The following is a 26,294-nucleotide window of genomic DNA, read 5'->3' as shown; positions in this document are numbered from 1 at the left end:
AATGGCAACGGGAGAGAAGCCACACTGATTTATGGCGTCCGTCACCTTAATCGCCGCCAACCTCATCATTTCAACCGTTGTGTCCATTAGCAGGCGACTGCGTGAAAGAGGGAGAGAAGAAAACCTTCATGTGACAGTAGTGTGCACATTTCAGAATCGGTTTAGTATCAATGTTTGGGCCAGCATTGTTGGTGACTATTTACTTGGGCCATATGTCCTTCCTCCTCACCTGAACAGTAAGGAATACTACCTTTTCTCAGTAGAATCACTGCCTGGGTTATTGTAGGATGTTTCTCTGGGTATTCGGCAGTGAATGTGGCTATGTCATAATGGTGCTCGACCACATTTCATTCGCTGTGTCACGCAGCACTTAAATGATCATTATCAAGCGAGATGGGTAGGCCGTGGTGGACCAGTTAAATGGCCTCCGTGTTTGGCGGATTTAACTTCATTGGACATTTCTCGTTGCGTGAAGATCAAAGTTGAAAGGGAGGGAACATTGAAGATATACTGCAATCAAACCATAGTGCATACGGTTTCTTTTACTCAGTTCATTCCTTTCACAATGTTGAGATTAAAAGGAATGTACAATCGTGTGGCGGCAGAGATTCATCTTTACGCATGTTAAATAATAGTGTTTTTGAGACCAATAGATGAGAGAAAAAATGATTGGGTACATTCCTTGACTGACAAGCGTCTCTTACTTACTGTGTGAGCAATTACAGCTGCTTAATAAACAAACTGTGGATATTGCCTGTAAGAGACAAGAACAATTCTGTGCGAGTTGAACGAAGAAAGTTTTGCATTCGCGCGGAACATTATTTCTGTCTCTGGCTATCACACACTGCACTTCCCGTTTCTTACCTGAAGCACAGCAGCAGGCTGCAGTTAGCACTCTGGCACAGCAAATACAGCAAGTTCATCAATTTGAATGGCACGCCTAAAAGTAGCAAAGTAACCTCATTTTTTCTTTTCTTTTTTTTTTTTTTTTTTTTGCCAATCCATTTGCGCCATTGTTCTTTATATAACACTACTCTATCTCATAACAAGTAACCATGGCCAGACAGGCACTGATACCCTGTATCACCCTGATAGTTTGTAACATAGTCACAGATACGTTCTGTACATTATTCCTAAATCCTCTAGTAAATAAATAAGCTAAGCTAAATAAGATTAATACTGTACTAGGATGGAAGCAACTACTAGCTTCCCTACTACTGTACATATGAGTCCTTATTTTATCCAAATATAAAAGAAACTCTACTGAAAACCCAGCCTTCTACTGTCTACTTGGCCAACTAGTTACTAAATTAAAATGCTAACTAACAACTTGGAGGTACTCACAGGACTGATAAAACCCATGACAAGACTCAACGAGAAAATCATGGAAGAGATTATCATTCGAGTTCGAACAAATTTCCAAACAGCAGATCCGAAAGAAGCATCCTTCATTCCCTTACGAGCAACTTCTTCTTGCCACAGAAGTTCCAATCTATAAATAAAATATACACAAAATCTGAAATAAAAGACAATAATTTTACAAAATGGGAAAAATAAAGGAGGCAGACACATCCTCCTCCTTTTTCTTTTTTAGTTTGGAAAAATGAATGATCAAATACATTCACAAGTAATGCACAAGGCAGGAAGTGAAGAAACTTTAACTCTTTGTACTAGCTGAGGCTTCCAAAAAGAAAATGCTAAGTCTTTCAAGAAAATCCTCCTCTTCTTTTTTTGGATTTGCCTCATTTGGATGAAAAATTATTTCAGCATTGATTCCTGCTATATTCATTAGAGCAATGGCCATCTTCTCGTCACCTGCGTGACTGAATATGCACCTCCCAGTTAAGCGACTGTGTCAACTCCTCCCTTTGTTACATTGTAATCCAAAACTATCTGGTTTACCTGTTGCTTTGTCAACTGTTCAGGAATTGTACATAGCTGAAAGCAGTAAAACTGTGTAGGTTTTTTTTTTTTTTTTTTTTTTTTTTGGGGGGGGGGGGGGTACATCCAAAACTAATGTCATGTTGTTGTTGTTTGAGTCATCAGTCCATAGACTGGTTTGATGCAGCTCTCCATGCCACTCTATCCTGTGCTAACCTTTTCATTTCTACGTAACTATTGCATCCTACATCTGCTCTAATCTGCTTGTCATATTCATACCTTGGTCTACCCCTACCGTTCTTACCACCTACACTCCCTTCAAAAACCAACTGAACAAGTCCTGGGTGTCTTAAGATGTGTCCTATCATTCTATCTCTTCTTTTCGTCAAATTTAGCCAAATCAATCTCCTCTCACCAATTCGATTCAGTATCTCTTCATTCGTTATTTGATCTATCCATCTCACCTTCAGCATTCTTCTGTAACACCAAATTTCAAAAGCTTCTATTCTCTTTCTTTCTGAGCTAATGTCATAATTCTGTAAACCAAACAGAGAGGAATGAAAAGCCCTACCTTTCTGAGGCAAAAATTCTTGTGGGATCTTGAGTTAGTTTTTTCTCAATGTATCAATGCGTTAGCCGTTTTTTCAACAAGGAGGCAGCTAAGGAATAACTGGTGTACCAGTTATCCATCATAATGTTTCTACCAGAGCCTTCAATGTAACAAGCCTTCCTACATCACTGGAAAAAATGGAAGCATCATATCGTCCTGTAAGTTGTTTCCCACAGTATAGTTCAATATTATTTGTGAAGAATGTTTTAGCGTATGCTAAAAAAATCTCTATCCCGTACTTCGCTGGCTTGTTCAGGACGTACTGAACAAAAGAACAGCAATCCCGGAAAGCTTGCAACTTTTTGTCTACTGTCACAAATTCAGCAACACTGTAAGTGTTCTTGCAGTTCACCAAAAAGTCATCTAATATTTGCCTTACTGTGTTAGTTTACCAGTTATTCGTCTTTGTCGTCTTGTGCTCTTGTCATCAAAATGGACACAATGTAAAAGGAACAGAAATCTTCTGTAGTTCATCACAGCACTCGTGATCTTCATACCTGTGCTATCTGCTGTCCATAGTTCAACAACAGTGTAGTTTGCGTTCTTAGTACCAATAAGATACAGCAATCCCAACAATGCCATTCATTCACACCGTGTAGTTTCTTTCACATCCCTTTCTCTGGAATATTGTACACTTCCTTAGAGTGAATATATAATTTCATGTATCTTACTATTTCGTCAATCATTTCCAGGCTAAGAATTGTCCAGAAAGCCTCTGTTTCACTTGTGACCGCTTTGGCAACCGGTTTAGGCCCAGGAAATATTTTTTACAATACTGTTTCTTCTTGTTTTTGTGGTCATACCAGCTCATATTTTACTCCATTTACATGTCTTATCCCTCCCAATAAAAAAATTACCAGTGGAGAGTGACTGTTCACGGTCATCATCTGAATCGTGTTTTTGTTCAGAATCTGAATCATGGTCACTTCGAGTGGTAAGTTCCTCTTCTTTGTCAGAGTAGTCATCATTTTCATTGTCTGGTATGGTGTTGAACCCAGGATCCTCATTGAGTAGCGACTCAACTTCATTGTCGGTCAGATTTGATCTCACCCTGCATAGAGTGACAAGAATAGTTACATGTTATATTTTGTATTGGTAAAAAGGTAACTAAATAAAAGTGAAGGAATAATAACTTACATGACTGGAGGCGTGTTGCACTTTGTACACTAGGATGACACACTCACTGTTTATTTTATTTTACTGCTGTTCACTTGGATGTATAACAACACAACTTATCACTATGCTAGCTCAAGCAATAATGAAGGAATAAGTACGAGCTTGCAATTGTAAAACAACAATGGAATGGTAAAAGGCAATGTTATTTGTTGTTGGTGCACTTTATACACAGGCATGTTCACTCAAGAGTTAAAGGTAAATTGTTTCATGTTGTGAGCTCAACTTGCAAAATTTTGCAAAAATTTCACTATTTCACGCTATATATATAATAGGTGCTTTTACTAATCACTATCGCGAAAACTGTGAGATATAGATGGGAGCAAGGGAATAATAATTTCATATCATCATCATTATGGCTTACAAAAGCAATTGAATGGGTCATTTCAGAAACGGCATAAGTATTTTTTTTCCCCTAAATCGAGTTAGCAACGATTTCATATTCTATGAATTTAAATACATCGCTCTGTGGCAGAAACAACGTAAGTCAGGCATGCTTATTATACACGGAAAGCTAATCAGATTTAGTGTTCATTACAGAAACAGCGTTAGTCACTAACTTATGCTGTTTCTCTATGGAACTGCTCATGGGCATCACTGCAGCTGTCATGTCTGAAGCAGTACGCAGAGTAGATTTTATCTTCATCTGCAAAACAAGAATTTTTGGTTGTCCTTGTACCAAAAAGGATGACATAATTGATGTCTTTAGGTGGAGGACAATATTTCTTCAAAAAAAAATAAATGGTCTTGTCGAAAGAGACAGAAATTGCAAAAGAACAAAAAGTGCGCTTGCAAATTTCAAAGTGCATGCACTTCTCTTATCATGCTAGTTATAAAAGCCAGGACCTACATTGACGGCTTACTGGTTCAGACATTTAATGTGAGAAACCCTACTCCTGACCCAATGACCATGTCAATTAATGTAGCCTACCAAACAGATTTCATACCAATAAATTCTAAGAAGATGGACGACCTGAAGAAGTTTCAGGAGTACATCGCACAGGAGGAAGAAATACAAATATTTTATGACACAGTCTATTCTTTGGAGACCATTAATAGACAGGAAACTGAAGTCGACACTGAACTCGTGCTGCAATCGCTTAAGTGCAGCCAATAGTGGGTTGGAACCCCACTGTCGGCAAACCTGAAGATGGTTTTCCGTGGTTTCCAATTTTCGCACCAGGCAAATGCTGGGGCTGTACCTTAATTAACGCCATGGACTCTTCCTTCCCACTCCTAGCCCTTTCCTGTCCCATCGTCACCATAAGACCTATCTGTGGTGGTGCGACATAAAGCAAATTGTAAAAAAAAAATTTTAAATGAAGTTGACAGGGAGAACTAAAAAGGTACTATTGTGATCAGGTTTTGTAGTTATTTTGTCTTGTAAATACATGTATATTTAAAAAACCATAACTTTTACTTTGAAAATCCACATTAATTTTAGAAACAATTTGAGTCAAGTTTAAACAATAAGGAAAGGAACGTGATTGTAGCGGGTGATCTCAATTTACCAAATGTCAATGGGGAAGGTAATGCAAACGACAGAAAGCATGACCAACAAATGGCAAATAAGTTAATATGGGAAGGGCATCTGATTCAGGAAGTGATGGAACCAACTAGAGGGAAGAATATTCTGGATGTGGTGCTGGTAAAACCAGATAAGCTCTATCGAGAAACTGAAGTAGTAGATGGTATTAGTGATCACGAAGCTGATTTTGCGGTAGTTAAAAATAAATGTGAAAGAAAGGAAGATATTAAAATTAGGACCATTAGACAGTAGGCTACCATATGGCTGATAAAACAGGCTTGAGGGAGTTTTTAAAAAGTAACTATGATCAATGGAAAACGGTCAATAAAAACGTAAACAGACTCTGGGATGGGTTTAAAGCAATTGTTAAGGAATATGAAAATAGGTTGGTACTTCTAAAGGTGGTAAGGAATGGTAAAGATCCAATATCTTATAACAGAGAAGTAAAGAGAGTAAGAAGGAGGTGCAGGTTGGAAAGAAATAAGTTAGAAATGGCTGTGGAAGTAAGGAGAAATTGAAGGAACTTACTAGGAAATTGAATCTAGCAAAGAAGGCAGCTAAGGATAACATGATGGTAAGCATAATTGGTGGTATAATGATAAACGAGGTTAAAAGTCAGGTTGTGAGTTTCACAAATAGGAAAAGTCATTTCAGGTTTAATTACTGTGTTGATGGGGTGAAAGTTCCCTTTGGGGATCATTATAACTACCTAGGTCTTAATGTAAGAAAAGAGCTTCATTGGGGTTATCACATAAATATGATTGTAAATAAAGGGTACAGATCTCTGCACATTGTTATGAGGGTATTTAGGGGTTGTAGTGTTGTTTGAGTCATAAGTCCATAGACTGGTTTGATGCAGCCTCCATGCCACCCTATCCTGTGCTAAACTTTTCATTTCCACGTAACTATTGCATCCTACATCTGCTTGTCATATTCATACCTTTGTCTACCCCTACCGTTCTTACCACCTACACTTCCTTCAAAAACCAACTGAACAAGTCCTGGGTGTCTTAAGATGTGTCCTATCATTCCATCTCTTCTTCTCGTCAAATTTAGCCAAATCGATCTCCTCTCAGCAATTCGATTCAGTATATCTTCATTCGTGATTCGATCTATCCATCTCACCTTCAACATTCTTCTGTAACACCACATTTCAAAAGCTTCTATTCTCTTTCTTTCTGAGCTAGTTATTGTCCATGTTTCACTTCCATACAATGCCACACTCCACATGAAAGTCTTCAAAAACATCTTTCTGATTCCGATATCAATGTTTGAAATGACCAAATTTATTTTCTTAAGAAAGCTCTTCCTTGCTTGTGCTAGTCTGCATTTTATGTCCTCCTTACATCTGCCATCGTTAGTTATTTTACTACCCAAGTTACAATATTCATCTACTTCCTTTAAGACTTCATTTCCTAATCTAATGTTTCCTACACCACCTGTCTTCGTTCGACTGCACTCCATTACTTTTGTCTTGGACTTATTTATTTTCATCTGGTACTCCTTACCCAAGACTTCATCCATACCATTCAGCAACTTCGAGATCTTCTGCAGTCTCAGATAAAATAAAATATCATCGGCAAATCTCAAGGTTTTGATTTCCTCTCCTTGGACTGTGATTACCTTTCCAAATTTCTCTTTGATTTCCTTTACTGCCTGTTCTATGTAAACATTGAAAAGGAGAGGGAACAAACTGCAGCCTTGCCTCACTCCTTTCTGGATTGCTGCTTCTTTTTCAAAGCCCTCGATTCTTATCACTGCAGACTGATTTTCATACAGATTGTAGATAATTCTTCGTTCTCGGTATCTGATCCCTATCATTTTCAAAATCATAAATAGCTTGGTCCAATCAACATTATCGAATGCCTTTTCTAGATCTATGAATGCCATGTACGTGGGCTTGTCCTTCTTGATTCGATCCTCTAAGATCAGACGAAAAGTCAGGATTGCTTCACATGTTCCTACATTTCTTCTGAAGCCAAAATGATCTTCTCCCAACTCAGCTTCAACTTGTTTTTCCATTCTTCTCTAAATAATACGTGTTAAAATTTTGCAGGCATGAGATACTAAACTAATGGTGCAGTAGTTTTCACACCTGTCAGCACCGGCTTTCTTGGGAATAGGTATAACAACATTATGCCGAAAATCGGATGGGACTTCTCCTGTCTCATACATCTTACACACTAAATGGAATAACCTTGCCATGCTGGTTTCTCCTAAGGCAGTCAGTAATTCAGAGGGAATGTCATCAATTCCAGGTGCCTTATTCCTATTTAGGTCACTCACAGCTCTGTAAAACTCTGACCTCAAGATTGGGTCTCCCATTTCATCAGCATCAACAGCCTCTTCATGTTCCAGAACCAAATTATCTACATCTTTACCTTGATACAACTGTTGGATATGCTCCTGCCATCTTTCTGCTTTGTCTTATTTCCCTAGAAGTGGCTTTCCATCTGAGCTCTTAACATTCATACACCTAGATTTCCTTTCTCCAAAGGTTTCCTTGATTTTCCTGTATGCAGCATCTATGTTTCCCAGGACCATACAGCCTTCGACATCCTTGCACTTCTCCTTCAGCCATTCTTCCTTAGCTACCTTGCACTTTCTATCCACTTCATTCTTTAATCGCCTGTATTCTTTTCTGCCCTCTTCATTTCTAGCATTCTTGTATTTTCGTCGTTCATCAATCAGGTCTAGTATCTCTTGAATTATCCACTGATTCTTAGTTGATCTTTTCTTCCTTCCTAACATTTCTTCAGCAGCCCTACTGACTTCATTTTTCATGATTCTCCACTCTTCCTCTATAGTGTTTCCTTCAGCCTTTTCATTTAGTCCTTGTGCAACATGTTCCTTGAAACAATCCCTCACACTCTTTTCTTTCAACTTGTCTAGATCCCATCTTTTTGCATTCTTTCCTTTCTTCAATTTCTTCAACTTCAGATGGCATTTCATAACCAACAAGTTGTGGTCAGAGTCCACGTCTGTTCCTGGGAAAGTTTTGCAATCCAACACCTGGTTTCTGAATCTCCGCCTAATCATAATGAAGTCTATTTGATACCTTCCAGTGTCTCCAGGTCTCGTCCACGTATACAGCCATCGTAGGTGGTGTTTGAACCAAGTATTGGCAAGGACTAAATTATGATCAGTGCAGAATTCAACCAGCCGACTTCCTCTTTCGTTCCTTTGTCCCAATCCAAATTCTCCTACTCTACTACCTTCTCTTCCTTGGCCTACCACTGCATTCCAGTCTCCCATCACAATTAGATTCTCGTCACCTTTTACATATTGTATTAAATCTTCTGTCTCCTCATATATTCTTTCGATTTCTTCATCATCCGCTGAACTAGTAGGCATATAGACCTGCACTATTGTGGTGGGCATTGGTTTGGTGTCTATCTTGATGATAATAATTCTTTCACCATGCTGGTCGTAGTAGCTTACCCGGTGCCCTATTTTCTTATTCATTATTAAACCGACTCCTGCATTTCCCCTGTTTGATTTTGTGTTGATAATTCGGTAATCGCCTGACCAAAAATCTTGTTCTTCCTGCCAACGTACTTCACTTATACCAACTACATCTAACTTTAGCCTATCCATCTCCCTTTTCAGATTCTCTAACCCACCACAACGATTCAAACTTCTAACATTCCACGCTCCAACTCGCAGAATGTCAGTATCCATCTTCCTGATGATCGCCCCCTCTCGTGTAGTCCCCACCCGGAGATCCGAATGGGGGACTAGTTTACCTCCGGAATATTTTACCCGGGAGGAAGCCATCATCAGTACACCATTCATACAGAGAGAGCTGCATGTCCTCAGGAGGTAGTTACGGCTGTAGTTTCCCGTTGCTTTCAGCCGTGTAGCAGTATCAACACAGCTAAGCCATGTTGAGTATTATTACAAGGCCGTATCAGTCAATCATCTAGACTGCTGCCCTTGCAACTACCGAAAGGCTGCTACCCCCCTTTCGATGAACCATTCGTTAGTCTGGTCTCTCAACAGATACCCATCCGATATGGTTGCACCTGTGGCTCGGCTATCTGCATCATTGGGACACTCAAGCCTCCCCACCGTGGCAAGGTCACATGGTTCGCAGAGGAGGTTGTAGTAAGGATGTAAAAGAGAGGGCATATAAATCTCTCATAAGACCCCAACTAGAGTATGGTTCCAGTGTATGGGACCCTCACCAGGATTATTTGATTCAAGAACTGGAAAAAATCCAAATAAAAGCAGCTCGATTTGTTCTGGGTGATTTCCGACAAAAGAGTAATTGCACGTTATAAATTTCATATTAGGGCCCGTATTGTTAAAGTATCAATGTGTGAAAATTTAGATTTTATAATTCCACCTTTACAATACTGTAATTGTCTTTATTAAAAAGACAACATTAAATTACACTCATGAAACATGTTTCGCCCTCATTACTCATTACTCATGCGCCTTTGTGAAAAGAATTTATTGATTAACTCCGCGAAAAGTATACTGATATCCTCTGATATCTCATTAAGATTATAAATCAGGTTGCATTTTTGATCAATATTTATAAAGATGTTTTCTAAAATATTCAATAGATTTCCTTTCTTACATAAATGGAGAATTTGAAGTTCTTGTTGTATGCCCGTGAATGCATGATTGGTATCATCCATATGAGGAGCGAATGCTGAGAATCTGCCGTACTTTGACGCATTAACATGTTCATTATATCTCATGTTAAAATTGCGGCCTGTCTATCCAATATAACTGGCGGGACACTGCTGGCACTTTAATTTGTAAACACCTGATTTCTGAAATTTGCTATTGCCGTTATTGATAGTGCACTGACTGAAGAAAAGATGAGCGTTGTTATTGGTTGTTTTAAAAGAAACTTTCATATTAAGTTTCTTGAAAACATTTGTGATTTTGTATATTTTACTGTGACTATAAGTAAAAACGGCGTAACTATCTTCTTTCTTTTTGGTATCCTTGGTTAATGTGGAAAATACGTTACCTCACGCCTCTCCCCTTACGTCAAACTCCTCTCAACCTCCCCTCACAGTCAGTCCTCAATGACCTTTGAGTACGTCACTCATTTAGCCTTAGCACTTGAGGTGGAGTGGTCGACGTAGGACGGGCAAGGAGGTGAGTGACTGGATGGGCACTTAGATCACATTCCACGGAATTTTATTCTTCAGTTCATTCATATTTTCCTTTTCTTTTTTAGGCCCCTATTGTCAACACACAATCAGGTTCAACTTGCATCAGTATAACTCCACCTCCTAATCAAAAAAGCTATTATAATGTAGCATCATCACAACACTGTTTTATGTACAATATGCACATAATTTTATTCGCATAGCCACTTACGGTGTTTTATAATTGACAATTCGTTGTTTTGAACAACAGTTTTAACATATGATTTTAATTGGACTTCATGCTTCATATCATGTTCACGCCGCACCATTTTAACATTGAAGATTGACCAGACGCTATCACGCTGCGTCACAGGATACAAAGACTTTGCATACTTCATCCGAATGGCATTGCAGGACAGATCTGAGTCCTCCTTGGCTCTGGCGAAACAGTGTAACACATCGTACACTGTCAGGAGTGACAGTCCGTCGCCGTTTATTACGGTCTGAGTTACCGGCGCATCGTCCACTTCTCTGCCTACCTTTGACTAATGTGCACAAACATGCTAGACTGCAATGGTGTATGGAACGACCTCACTAGGGACAGGAATGGCAGCAGATAGTGATTTCAGACAATCCAGGTTCTGCTTGTTTGAAAATGATGGCCGCATTTTGGTTTTCCGCAGACAGGAGGAGAGACATCACATTGACTGCATTCGCACAAGACATACAACACCAACTCAAGGCCTTATGGTGTTGGGTGCTATTGGGTACAACCACAAATCACAGTTGGTGCGTGTCCAGGGCACTGTGACCAGTTTGACCTATGTGAACAATATCCTGCGACCCGTAGCCATACCCTTTCTGTACAACACCCCAGACGCCATATTTCAGCATGACAATGTGCAACCACATGTTGCTGCACAAACACATGTCTTCTTGTCACAGGATGTCAGACTGTTACCCTGGCCCGCCCGATAACCGGACTTGTCGCCATTTAAAAATGTGTGGGATATGGTGAAACGACAGGTGCGGCGCTGTGACTCAATGCCAACCACCAAACATGAACTGTTGAACCAGGTGAATACAGCATGGATGGCTACACCCCAGGATGCTATTCGCGCCTTATACGCGTCAATGCCATCACACACTAAACAAGTTATCAGTGCTCATGGAGGACCCAGTGCCTACTAGGCAACAGGACACATGCTGAACCTGGGTGACTGAAATGCTAATCATTTCTGCAGAACATACTAATGAATTTGTCCTGTGAATATGAACTTCCTATCTCTAGTCATTCAATGTGTCCTGTTCTTTTATGAACGTGATTGTATTTCCAAACACTAGTAGTAGTAGTAGTAGTAGTAGTAGTAGTAGTAGTAGTAGTAGTAGTAGTTGTTGTTGTTGTTGTTGTTGTTTTGGCTCTGACAGTTATGATGACATAAAAGACAATGACTTAACTTCTTTTGTTCATCATGAAGAGTTATGTTGGAAGGTGCTAGATAGGATAAAACTTAAGTCTTTTTATGCACAATAGCAGTTCTCTATTAAATGTGCTGAAAAAGACTTAATACTGATTTAAGCTTTTCATACTAACAAGTGATGTATAAATTCTGCCTTAGGGCTTTTTTCCCCCCTATTTACTTTATGTCAGAATGACACAGACAGGTCTTATGGCAATAATGGAATAGGACAGAGCTAGTAATGAGACGGCAGCAACTGTGGCCTTAATTACAGTACAGCCCCAGCATTTACCTTGAGTGAAAAATGGGAGACCAAGGAAAACCATCTTCAGGGCTTTAGGTCTGAATCCACCATCTCCCAAATGCAAGCTCACAGTTACTGACCCAAACTGCGTAGACAACTCGCTCAATTTGCTATTGGCTTAAAGGTGCACCAATTCAGGTAAGTTTTTGGCAATGATGGGATAGGAAAAGGTTAGGACTGGGAATGAAGCAACCATGGCCTTAATTAAAGTATAGCCTCAACAGTGACCTGGTGTGAAAATGGGAAACCATGACAAACCATCTTCAGGGCTGGCAACGTGCAGTTCGAACTCACATATCCTGATGGCAAGCTCACAGTTATCATAAACTATCATCATCATCATCTTCATCATCATCATTTCTTCGCTCCAACAAGCCGGGTGTGGTTGTGTACGAGCCTCCTCCAGTTTGTTCTATCCATCCACAGATGGTGCTCATATATGCGATACCAGTTCGCATCTCTAATTTCAAGGTCCTTCATTATCTGTAACGGCCGAGAGGATTCATCGTGTTGACCACACGACACCTCGTAATCTGCAGGCCTTCGGGCTGAGCAGCGGTCGCTTGGTAGGCCAAGGCCCTTCAAGGGCTGTAGTGCGATGGGGTTTGGTTTGGTTTGGTTCATTATCTGTTTTTCCCAAACTTCACGAGGTCTTCTTCTTGGTCTCTTCCCAGGAACATTGTGGTCAAAGTATGTTCGAAGAGTCCTGTGAGAGTTCATTCTTTTCATGTGACCATACCATTGCAATCTCTTCACTTCTAGAGTCTCCAGCAAGCATCTTTCCAATCCAAGCTGGTGTCGGATATCCACATTCCTTATTTTATCCATTTTTGTTTTTTGTAGACAAGAACGGAGAAACTTCATTTCTGTTGCCTGAAGACGACTCTTTGTTGGTCCAGTAAGTGTTGCTGCTTCCAGGCCATACGTCAGTATAGGTACTAGATATATTTTGTACAAGCTGATCTTGGAAACTAACGGAAATGTTTCATCCCAAAGTATTTGACGTACAGCGTGATAGAATTTGGAAGCTTTCTGTATTCTGTTACTAATCTCTTGATGTATGGTATTGTCTGATGACAGAACACTACCTAAATACTGGAAGTTGTCTGCAATATCCATCTCCTCGTCTCCAATTCTTAGATGAACAGTTGGAGAGTTTCTACTCATCACCAAGCCAACTGTCTTCGTTTTGCTGATTTTGAGACCAAAGGTTGTAATAGCTTCATGCCAGAGATCTAGTCTAGTTTGTACTTCCGCTTCTGTCTCACCACATACCATTACATCATCAGCAAAAACAGGGCATTAGTTGTTGGATCCTTTCTCTTAACCGCTTTTAAAACTTCATCCATTATGATTATGAAGAGAATTGGTGCAAGACAACTTCCTTGCTTCCTTACTTCCTTCCACTCTTTGTTTCAAACCAACCTGACCTTCCATCCTGGACCTGGACACAACACTTGGTTTCATCATATAATCGTTGTACTCGTGCTATGATGTCATCGGGCACTTTCTTATGTCTCAAACATTCCCATATATGCCTGCGTGCTACATGGTCATATGCTTTCTCAATGTCCAGAAAAACAGTTATAAGTGTTTTACCTTTCTCCCAATACTTCTCAGAGCATTCTGGTGGCAAAAATGAGGTCTATAGTTGATCTATGAGGTCTAAATCCATGTTGTTCCTCCTCAAGTGTAGGTTCAACATATTTTCTAATCCTGCTCTCAGGGATGGACTCGTAGATTTTGGGCCATGTGACAGCAGAGTTATACCTCTATAGTTGGTACATTTCTTTCCATCACCTTTTTTCAACAATTGGATGATGACTCCTTGCTTCCAGTCATTGGGTATTACATTCTCTTTCCAGATTCTATTTAGTACCCTGTACATCCACTGTTGTCCTACCTCTCCTAGTGCTTTGATCATCTCAACACTTAATTCATCTGATCCAGTTGATATGTTGTTTTTCAGCTTAGATATTGCTGTCTCTACTTCCAACCATGTCAGATTAGTGGTATTTGTGCTGCCAAAATCATAAGGTTCGTCATCTAAGGGGGTGACATTTTCATAACAGTTCAGCAAAGTTTCAAAGTGCCTTTGGAACTCCTGTAATATTTTGGTCTTATCCCTAGTCACCTCACCATTAGGAGGTTCTACAGATTGGATAGATTCATTTTGAGTTCTTCTATTCTTAACAATACTGTATAACAGGTTTTTTTTTAATTTCCATCCTGCATTATTTTGGTAGCCAGATCTTCCTTGCATTTCTGCTTTTCAGCTACAACCAACGGTTTGACGTGTAATTTTTTCTTTCTGTAAAGTAACAGCTTCTCCTCTATTTCATGTTGATCTCCCTGCATTCTTGCTTGATATAAGGATCTTCTTGCATGGTTTCTGTCATTGATAGCCTTTATAATATCATCATTCCACCAGGCAGTTCCTTTAGGTTTTCTTATTTGACTCTGTCGTAAACTACAATTTTCATAATGATCTGTACTGAAAGACAATTACAATTCAAACAGAGAAAAGGAAGGATTCCACTAATCAATACAATTTTATTAATAATATAAGTGCTTAAACATTATGGTACTAGTTTTGACCTCTACGCAGGTCATCTTCAGCCATGAGAACCATAAAACTGACTAGTCAAAGACATGAATATATACAGTAAATGAGTTACAGTAAACATTACATTCTGTAGTAAAATGCTTGAACATTAAAATTCACATTCTTAATTATTACACATCATCAATTTGAGAAATTATGTCAAAGTTCCGTTCTAGAAACATAAAATACAGTATAGTTTTTACAAGCTTGGCTTGTGGTTGAAAATAGTTGACACAGAATCAAAAAGAACTTAAAGATTAATATTCACAATCTAGATTATACACATCGTCAAACTGAGAAATCACAACAAAGTTCCATTCTAGAAACATGAAAAATAGTTTTCAAAATCTTGGCTTATGGTTGAAAATAGTTGGCACGGAATTGTACAACTGAAAAGTTACGTTACATGCCACATGTGAAGAACACAAAATGAAGATTTTAGTGGAAAACTACAACATTTTTCATATTTACCTTTGTGCATTGAGATCGCAGGATTCTAATGGTGATCCCTGAGGAATATCTTCTGCAGTCAGTCCCTTCTTATAGGCTTTGTACATGAATGGCGATAACCAAGTGTGAAAAATGAAGGACAGAAGACCAACTCTGTCGACAGCTATGGCATTTTTCTGCCTAAAAAGAAAAGAAGATGATGGACAAAAAGACAAAGAGAGAGAGAATGACTTTACTGAAAATTCTGCTTCCTCCAACTGGAAGTTGCTAATACAAAGCATAATGAGCACATGTTAATATTGACACTTAAAATATTAGTTACAAATGATACTGATACAGTATATACTCTTACGGTTTTCGAAGACGCCGAGGTCCCGCAGGAGGTCTTTTACATACCAATAAATCTACACACGAGGCTGACATATTTGAGTACCTTCAAATACCACTGGACTGAGCCAGGATCAAACCTGCCAAGTTGGGGTCAGAAGGCCAGCGCCTCAACTCTCTGAGCCACTCAGCCCAGCACGCAGAAGAATAAAATCCAGGCCAGTGAAATTAAATTTTTAAGAAGTATGATAGGAAAGACAAGAAAGGGCAACGTAAGAAATAAGAATGAGAGGAAGGAAATCGGGATGGAATGACAGAATGGAGAGGCAAACTTAGAGAGGTTCGGGCATGTTAAGAGGATGGAAGAGGGAAGGATGCCGAAGTGGAAGAGTGAGACTGAGAAGGAGAGAGGGCATGAAGGAGACCAAGAATGATCAAGAATATGATAAGAAGAAACTGGGAATGGAACACAGTTAAGGAGGAACAATGGATGCTCAATGCCTTTTAATAGCCCAAGGTAAATTTAACTACAACTTAGGTCAGCACCTATTTGTCCCCAAGACAAGAGAACAATATAAATTCAACACTAATACTTACTTTGGAGTGTTCCGAATTGGAATCAAGTTCTTAAGAGAGGCATGGTATCTTGCTATTCCCCTTCCTGGAATGTATTGGGGCGATGTTTCCACATAAGCACGGTAAGGGCTGAGCTTCAGAGTACCTCTATCCATGCTTTCTATAGGCCTACTGAAAGATACATGAAGCAAAACAACATATAAATAAAATAAATGACCAAAACATAAAGTCCGAGCTTCTAATTACAAATGTTTCATCAATTAATGTATAATGTATTTTAATTTCAGAAAATTAGATGAAAAACAAGTTCCTTGAGTTAATGGAACAGACAGTTAACAAGAACAACAATGTGGCTTATGGAAACAACTAAAATACTATTAGGAGAAGAACAAGAGAAGCAACAGAAGTGTGGATTAATGAACACTATAAAGAAATTGCAAGTCTGGAAAACAAGCATGACAGTTTTAATCTATAAGAGAATGAAGGAAATGATGTTCGTTTTCCAGAAAAGAATGGCCGCAGAACTAGTCAACAGAGACAACAAATATGTTGTTCAAACAGAAGAGCAAGTGGAAGAATGGAAGAACAACATCGCAGATCCCTTCAGAGATAATTGCTCAGAATGTGATGATGATGAAAAGAAACTGGAAAGTCCACAAAGATTCTAAAGGATGAATTGGAGAAAGTCTTAGGACCAGCAAAATCAGATAAAGCCATTGGATCATATACAATACAGAAAACATTCCTGCAGACAGGCTGAAATCCAACTTTATCAGCTTGCCAAAGAAATCAAATTCTAAACAATGCAGTGATTACAACTAATAAGTCCATTGAGTCACCTTCTGAAAGTATTACTGAGAACTGAACGCTCTCAATTACAGAGGAAATATCAGTAAAACTCAGTCTGGATTTAGAAATGGTCTATGTCACACCATTATGTCTCTCCAAGTTTCAGTTCTAAAATGTCTTGACCAACAACAAACTGTCTTTGATGTTACATTGATTATAAGAAGCTTCTGATAACATTAAACAAGACATCCTTATATATCAGGTGAAACTATTAGGCCTGAAAATAAAGATTTTTATCATCATCAAGCCGTTATATTGGAACCAGACAGCTCATTTGAAAATATTACTAAAGATATCATGATACAAAAAAAAAAAAAAAAAAAAAAAAAAGTGAGACAAAGTTGCATCCTCTCCCTATTACTTTTTAATATTCTGATGCCATTTCTTGAACTGCCCTTGATGTAGTTTATAAAGGAATCATGATCAACAGCAAGATATGTGGATGACACTGTGATACTTGCTGACAATTTAGAATACTTTCAATTCCTTTTGAACGGCATCAACAAAAAAGCAAGGAGTTTGGCCTTAAAATAAACATTCAGAAAACAAAATAGGACTGTAGCAACATGGAGTTTGGTCAGAACAACAACTAAAGGGTCTCACATTTCAAATACCAAGGATGCTGGCTAACACAAGAATGGATCCGGATGCAGAAATCAAAATCAGAATCAGCAATGCAAGAAGTGTAAGTTATCTGAAACTAAAACCTCGTGCACAATCATGACATCTGACTTCAAACTAAAACCATTAGGTTCTTCAGTCAGTCAAAACTAATTTATAATTAAATACAATTTTGAAAATACAGATTATACCCGATAAAGTTCACAAATTTAATTAAAAATCCGAATGACATGTTTCATTCTTGAAAGAACATAATCAGATTCTATCAAATCACACTTTTATTTTATGAACTGACGAATATCATTAAGAAATAGAAAACTATACTGTACATACATCTTCCTTGTAGACTGCTATGCCCTTCAGCATTCAGTTTGCAAGTTTCTGTAAATTTACTACACACCTAAGGGTACTGAATGTCAGGTTGGGAATATAAAACTGGAACAGGTAGACAATTTCAAGTATTTAGGTGTATCCTGAGTGTGGATGGACAACAGCATCACTGCACCACCAATGGACTCCTTTTCCTTTCTAATTATAATTAATTTATTCATATAATTTAATTGACAAAGTTTTAATCCACCTACACTGACTGAACAAATGTCATGGGATAGCGGAGCACTGATACGCAGGTGTGTTGTCTGTGCAACGCACGCCCCCTGTGCCAGCGGCAGTTGTATAGGAGACCTGGTGAGCAGTGGCTGAGCATGTGACAGGTGTAACATGGAACGTTGTCGTGAGATGACACTGTTCAAACGGGGTATGGTGGTCGGTGCCCGACGGATGGGAAGTGCGATTTCGGAAGTGGTGCAGGAATTCGAATTCACACGATCAACCGTGTCCAGGGTGTATCGTGAATGGTTGAATGCGGGTGTCACCGTCCACAACTGATGAACGACCGGCCGTCCAGCCATCCTCGATGACCGTGAGCGGCGGCATCTGAGACGGATTGTCAATAGTGACAGACGGGCACCGTGCAACAAATCATGGCTCAATTCAACACAGGCCGTGCTAGACACGTCTCCCAGTGGACAATCCGTAGGAAAATGGGTTCTATGGGGTATGGGAGCCGGTGTCGCACACGGGTGCCACTGTTAACCCAACGTCATCGGGCACAACGACGCGCATTTGTCGCCAGTCACCAGGGATGGACAATGGAACAATGGCGTAAAGTGATATGGTCGGACGAATCACGATTTCAACTGCACCATGCCGATGGGAGGCACCGTGTATGGCACAGACCACTTGAAGCGATGGATCCCGCCTGCCTCGAAAGTGTGGTCCAGGGCGCTGGTGTCTCTGTTATGGTCTGGGGTGCATTTTCCTGGTATGGAATGGGCCCCTTAGTTGTTCTGGAAGAGGCTTTGAATGGTACGCGGTATGTTGAGCTGCTCAGAGACCATCTCCACCCATTTTTGGCCTTCCAGCGCCCAGACGGTTCTGCGGTGTTTCAAGATGATAACTCGCCGCCACATCGCCCGGGAATGGTTCCAAGAACATGCAGCGGAGGTCCAACGACTGCCATGGCCACTCAGGAGCCCCGATATGAACCCTATCGAGCATATCTGGGATGTCCTGGAAAGCAGGCTCTGTGCCATGGATCCTGCACCCACGAACAGACCAGCATTGGTGGCCGCTCTGCAAACAATTTGGGGTCAGCTGCATCCAAAGGACTACCAGGGACTTGTCAACTCACTTCCACGACGTCTCACTGCAGATCGCAGGGCCAGAGGAGGCCCCAAACACTATTAGGTGACTATCCCACGACATTTGCTAAGTCAGTGTAATACCAATATATGTCAGTGTACTCAATACTATACAATAATTGTAATTCCTACATCAAGGTGCCGGAATTTAGTCCCACAGGAGTTCTTTTACATGCCGGTAAATCTACTGACACGGGGCTGACGTATTTGAGCAACTTCAGATACAACCGGACTGAGCCAGGATCAAACCTGCCAAGTTGGATTCAGAAGGTTACCGCCTCAACTAGCAGAGCCACTAAGCCCGGCAGAGCATAAATTTATATTGATACAGAAGTGTATCCATTAACATGTAAGATATTTTGATACTATGTAATTTTATCATTGGAGTAAACTCATTTAGTTTAGGCCCTATATGAAGAACATCTGTATATATGAATGTATTATGATAAAGGCTATTGCACTTGTGTTTAATGCCAAATAAATTATTCAAATGATTCAAAAAAAGGTTGCTAGTATAGTAAGCGAGATTGAATCAAGGTGCAGAAAAAGTAATATAGTGGGCTCGAAATTGCTATCAACAGTATTCTGCACGAAAGAAGTCAGCTCCCGAACTATAGCACCTTTAAACCAGTCTGATTTCAGTCCAACATTGCTGTACAGGAGTGAAAGCTGGGTGGACTTACTTATTCATAAGTAAGAAGTTACAGATACTAAACAATAAGAATGACGCTGGTATAAATCATCATCATCATCATCATCCTAACCTGTATCTCCCGTTTCCCAGGTGTGGTATATGAGCCTCCTCCATCTCATCCTGTCCTTGTACCATTCCTCTATCCATTTCCTTCGTGGCCTTCCCACAGGTTGTCTTCCTTCTACTTTTCTGTCAAATTCCTTCCTTGCAGTTCTGTTAACTGGCATCCTCTTCATGTGACCAAACCACTTCAGTCTTGATATCTGAATCTTATTGAAGAGAGAATCATCTATTCCTACTTCTCTAATTTTCTCATTCCTAATCTTGTCTTTCCTGGTTTTCTGGATCATAGTGCATAGCAATTTAATTTCAGCTGCCTGGAGTTTGGAATTATCTCTATTGGTCAGTGTTGTGGTTTTGAGACTGTATGTAAGAATTGGACTTGTACAATGTCATTTTTGTTTTCATAGGTATTTGCTCGTCCCACAGCAGGTGTCTTACTTGGTGGTAAAATTGTGTTGCCTTATTGATTTGATTGTTCACCTCATGTTTTGCTAGGTTGTCATTTGATAGAATGCTACCCAAGTATTTGAAAACTGAAACGCTGTCCAGTTGGGCTTCATTTAACATGACTATTGGTTCTGCTCATTCCCCATACACTTTCATCACCACCGTCTTGGTCTTACTGATGTTTAAACCATATTTCTTAAAACTCCTCATTCCAGCTTTGCATTCTCTCTCCCAATTCCTCTTCTGAGTCACTCCAGATCGCAACATCATCTGCAAATGTGAAGGCTTTGATATCTCCATGTTCTTTCCTTTTAATAGATTTCAATACTACATCCATCACAATAATAAATAGAATTGGTGACAAATGAGCTGCCCTGCTGCACTCCTCTCTTTGTTTCAAACCAGTCTGACAAACCAAGTCCTACTTGAATACAACTTCTATTCCCACTATATAACATTTTCACTTTGTCTATGAGGGTGTCTCGCACTTGAAGTTATTTCATGCATTGCCAAATTCTTTCCCTTGGTACACTGTTGTAGGCTTTCTCAATGTCCAAACATATTAGAAATAAAGGCTTGTTCTTCTCCCAGTATTTTTCCATTAGCATCCTAATTGCGAATATAAGGTCTGTAGTTGACCTTCCTGGTCTGAAACCATACTGCTCTTCTTCCAAAATTGGTTCAACAATATCTCTGATTCTGGTCTTTATTATTTTTTCCAATATTTTCAGGACATGAGACAGCAGTGTAATACCGCGATAATTAGTACATTTTCGTCAGTTTTCTTTCTTGAACAGAGGTACAATGATGCCCATCTTCCAGTCCTCAGGAACAGTATTTTCCTCCCATACCTTGTTCAGCAGTCTGCTGGTATAAACCAGTGGGAACAAAAGCAGGAGGGTACTTTGAATGAGAAAAAGGCCAAATTGGGAATGAACTCGACTGATAAAGCTATACACATAAACAGGCTTTGGTGATGGGGTCATGTGAGGTGAATGGAGGAGGATAGGTTACTAGTCTGAGAATAATGGCCTCATCCATAGAACGTAAGAGAAATAGAGAGAGATCAAGACAATGATGGTTAGACTCGGTTTCTAATTATTCAAAGATTAGATGTATAGAACTAAACAAGGACACAGAGCACAAATAGAGGATTGTCATGGTGTTTAGTAAATTCACAGAGGTTTGCAGACAATGGTGAAAGGCATAACAGCCTATAATAAAGATGTATATATCATTTATGATGACCAGTTAGTCACAGAGAGATGTTAAGCATAAGCACAGACAATGAAAACTCCTCTCAGTTTTAATTACTGTGTTGATGGGGTGAAAGTACCTCAATGGAAATCGTTGAAAGTACTTAGGAGTTGATCCGATGTAAGGCTTTTCAGGCGTTTGCTCTATTAACCAGTGTTTTGTCTTAGGTCTGACACTACTCATCAGAGTGGGATGTGTCAGACCCTACCCACTGACGCTGGAGTATGCAGGTGAACTTATCAGAAGTCCATTATAAGAGGCACAGTCTGATAACTGCATACAGAAGATAAATCTCCACAATGGAATTATTGCCCGCCTAGCAATTCTGAACGGAATTCCATACTTAGGAGTTAACATACAGAAATATCCTCATTTTTATAATCACATTAAAGAAAGGTTACAGATCTTTTCATGTGGTTATGAGAATATTTAGGGGTTGTAGTAAGGATGTAAAAAGAGAGCATAAGTCTTAAGTCACTTTTTATTTTTTGTTGTGGTTTAACGTTGCACTAACAAATAGAAGGTTTTTGGCAATGTAGGGATGGAAAAGGGTTAGGATTAGAAAGATACGAGGTTGTTGCCATAATTAAGGTACAGCCTCAACATTTTTCTGGTGCAAAAATGGGAAACCACTAAAAACCATCTTCAGGGCTGCCGATGGTGCGGTTTAAACCCACCATTTCCCGAATGAAAGGTCAAAGCTTCCTCTTCATATAAACGGGCCCTATTTAACCCAATTTGTTCTCTTCAATTTCAACTTTTTCTCCATATTACAATCCTTCTTGCTTTGAAAAGTACCAAGTGAAATGGACTCTTACCAGGATGCCTACCAAATTCTTTGGAAGAAATCCACAAAGGAAGCAGTAAAATTCGTTCTGGGTGATATCCAACAAGCAAGTAGCATTGCAAAAATTTTGCTAACGTTGGAATCTGAACACCAGAGGATAAGGAAAAGGAAACAAGATGTTCAACTAAGCAGTAGCCTATGTTTTCAGCTATCAGTGGAGCGGTGGGTTGGAATGACATTAGACTAATAGTAACCTTAAATGGAATTTTTATATGTTCCTCCCACGCCCCTTAGTGGTTTAATCTCGCACTACCACATACAAAGGTTTTTGGCGATGCAAGGTTGGGAAAGAGCTAGGATTGAGTAGCGGTCTGGCCTTAATTAAGGTACTGTACAGCTCCAGTATCTCCCTGGTGTGAAAATGGGAAACCATAGAAAACCATCTTTAGGACTGCTGACGGTTGGGTTCGAATCCACCATCTTCAGAATGCAAGCTCACAGCTGTGTGACTCTAACCACATGCCCAATTCGCTTGGTACTTTTAAAAGCAGGAAGGATCATAATATGAAAATAAAGTTGGAATTCAAGAGAACAAACTGGGGTAAAAAGGGCTCGTTTATATGAAGAGAAATTATAGATTGGATAATTTACCAAGGGAGATGTTCGTGCAAATTTCCAACCACTATGAAATCATTTAAGAAAAGATCAGGTGAACAATCAATTGAGAATCTGCCATCTCAGTGATGGCCCTAAATGCAGATCAGTAGCGACTGCTTGATTCTATTCAATCTCTCTGCTGACAGCTCGGAACATAGGCCTACATACATACATCAGTCTGCATTCTACATTTGTCACCATGCTATGTTCGGCAAGTCTATATGCTGACAATATTTTTTATAATATCCTAGTGAGAAGTAAAATTAATCAACTTTCCAAAGGCCACTGAAATTGTGTATTTACCTTTGAAAGCATAATCCACACAGCCCCCAAAAAAGGTATTTTACTTTTACATGTACCTTTACAAATAACATGTATTTTTCCGCAAAATTGTCAGTAAATGAACTTAGCAATTATTTACGATTTAGAAGGTGGCTCAGAAACTACCATTCTCTGAAATGAATCTGTCTGGTGTCTAGTGTTGACAAATAAGTAAGGACGGATTAAAAATATAAATGAATCCGAAATAACAGGCTATACATACTTGTTTATTAGAGAATCTTGTAACGGATCATCCACAATTGCTTCAGAATCACTACTTTGGTGAACGGAATTTTCGTCTTTAAATGTTGTATTTGAATCGTCTCCTCTTGTCATTCTGTTCGCAATATTGACGTACGCGCGTTTCTGGAAGCCATGAAAAGTGAATAGCCGCAAGTATGTAAAAACTGTGGTGTATTCAGAGCAATAAATATCGCAGGTTATCACTTCATAATAATCTCCTCAAATTTAAGGTACTTACACAAGCCTAAGTAGGATCTACTGGTTACGCCCAATCCGCAAGATAAGAATGTGCGGGTCTATGCACTACACAGATGATGCCTTCTTACGCAATGCGACTGTCATTTAATGATTGATACATATTATATTGGCTTTTCTCAACACAGGTTATTTTAGTTTTATGTCATAAAATATTTGGTTCGTGATCATAATCAAATACATAGTACAAACTTTTGATTTACAAACTTCTTGGAAACTACTGTTGGTGAATGTCATTAACTTCTGAGTTGCTGCTTGACAGCGAATCGGAATGGTCGCTTTGTGAGTGCTGTTGCAGTTGCAGGTGACCACAGTCGAGTGCAGTGTATTAATAGTGTGGTGCTGCGTGCTAAAAAGCGTGTTTGTTCTGTTCTGTTCTGTTCGTGAAGGTTATTTGGGCTCGTTATTTCACCCAGACACTATACCGTATGATATTTGTACTAAATCGACACACGCACACTTTTTCAATAAAGTAGTACACCAATGGAGTTGACAATGTTTTCGAAGGACGAAGTACTTGAAGATTGAGGGAAGTAGACCATACAGCAGACTCACAAAATGGGTTCAAAGCGCGGAAAGTAGATCAAGAAAAGATGTATCACCTAGACAATGAAGAGTGAGGAATTACGTATACAAGACTAGGAGTTATAGGAAAAGCACAGGGACACAAGGTATACTAATCTTCACGCTAGAGTGGCCGTCTCAGCGACTTCTACAATACATACACACCAGGCCAACATATAAGGGACAAACAGGAGAGGGCAGGGGAACGACGGAGGGGTGGGTATATGTGAGAGTGTAGAACTTTGGACAGATGGAAAGAAATATCTGAGCAACGTATATGGGGGATGTAGGGAGGGTAAAGTGTCAGTGAAATCGTAAACAAAAGAGGAAGAGGGGCGACATTGTGTTGATATGAACATCAATAGTGTTTATTTTGTAGGCTCCTAGCATTCCATGGAAGGATGCGTACTACCATTATTAAAGATAAGGTGTAAACTTTCGCGAAGTTGAGTAAGAACTGGTAAGATAGTGGGGTGATCGCCAAGTAGTTGAGTAAGCTGCATGAGAATGTGGAGAACACACTGATGAACATGTTCTCGCTGAGGAAGTGTAGTACCTGTTTGCGGATGCTGTGCGGGTTGCAGAGGCATTGACGGGCTCGATGTTGAGGGAGTGGGCTGACTGGGTTGAATGGGGTACTGAGAACTCGGAGATTGAGAGGGGTGCGAGGATGTAGTGGATTGCACTAGCTGGAGATATGCAGCTCTATCATAGCCGGGAGAAGGTTTAGGTGGCAAATCCTTAACAACCACTTGTGTGAATTTGCGTTTGCGAGGGGCGTCTGGTAATGGAGAAGGATGTTGAGAGGGTAGGGGAGGAAATTGGTGAACGTTATGATACTCCGAATAAGTAGGTGGAAATAGTCGAGCAGAAGCTTCTGAGAAGGAAATGTTATCAGTGCACATAAGTTTTTTGATTTCCACTTGCTTCTGATGAACAGCACAGTCTGATGAACCCGTTTCGTGTTCCTGATTGCAATGCACACATAACTTGACATTAGCAAGGCAGTCAGAGGTAGAATGGTTCATACCACAGTTGCGACAGCGAAAGTTAGTGGACTGGCAATTGCGGAGGGTGTGTCCATAACGCTGGCATTTGGAACAAATAATGGGGTAAAATATAAAGGGAGTGACTTCTAACATTACATGATAGATTGAAACATATTTGGGCAACGTTTTGGAGCAAAAAACAATCTTGATGGAGCCAGTAGGTAGATATACTGTCTGACCATCTTGGAGGGATTTACGGCGTAGGCGATGAACAGAATGAACTTTGACGTCACTCTGAAGTAAAGTAAGAATATCGGATTCAGTTAGATCTTTCTCAACACCGCGTATAATGCCTACGCGGAAGATATTTGAGTGAGGAATAAAGGCATGCAACTTTTGTGTCTCAAGGAACTTATTCTGCAGAAAGTCATTAGCATGATGAGGAGAGTGAAAGTTTACCTGAATCCTGTTACGGCCTTTATACTGGATGGATTTAATAGGAAATTTCCTTTCATGGAGTAGACGCCCTATAGCCATAGGGTGTAGATTGCCAATATTATTACCTTGTTTGGATGAAACAAAAACAAGATATGGTCCTGGGTGGTTTAATGGGTATAAATTACATGCACTAGTATTCGGAGGTTGAGCAGGAGGGGGAGGGTTAGGATTGCATTGAGTCGCAGTTTGCAACGAAGGGGTAGGAGTAGAATTAACATTCACGGTTGTATCCATTTTCACTACTTCTTCCCGTTCAACATTACTATTGGACGCGGGATGAAAGTCCCGAGTACCTCCACTATCAGAACTCATGCCACCACT

General features: G+C 39.7%; 1 protein-coding gene across 7 annotated transcripts in view; it reads right to left on the bottom strand.

Annotated features, from left to right (window-relative positions):
• The window catches only part of LOC136858684 (ATP-binding cassette sub-family C member 5), a 299,980-nt gene that overhangs the window by 273,260 nt on the left and 426 nt on the right, over positions 1-26,294 (bottom strand). For 2 of the 7 annotated variants that reach the window (XM_067138407.2, XM_067138408.2), the window contains exons 1-4: positions 23,648-23,896; positions 16,047-16,196; positions 15,144-15,302; positions 1,345-1,492 (exon numbers count right to left, since the gene is read on the bottom strand). In XM_067138407.2, the coding sequence (XP_066994508.2) occupies positions 1,345-1,492; positions 15,144-15,302; positions 16,047-16,196; positions 23,648-23,760 (570 nt within the window). In that variant the 5' untranslated portion in view covers positions 23,761-23,896. The other 5 variants (XM_068225666.1, XM_067138411.2, XM_068225665.1 and 2 more) reach the window with 5 other exon arrangements.

Source organism: Anabrus simplex, chromosome 1 (genome assembly GCF_040414725.1).
Source record: "Anabrus simplex isolate iqAnaSimp1 chromosome 1, ASM4041472v1, whole genome shotgun sequence".
NCBI classification, from domain to species: domain Eukaryota; kingdom Metazoa; phylum Arthropoda; class Insecta; order Orthoptera; family Tettigoniidae; genus Anabrus; species Anabrus simplex.
The sequence above is the reverse complement of the archived record's forward strand: the minus strand, read 5'-3'. Positions and strand labels throughout refer to the sequence as shown.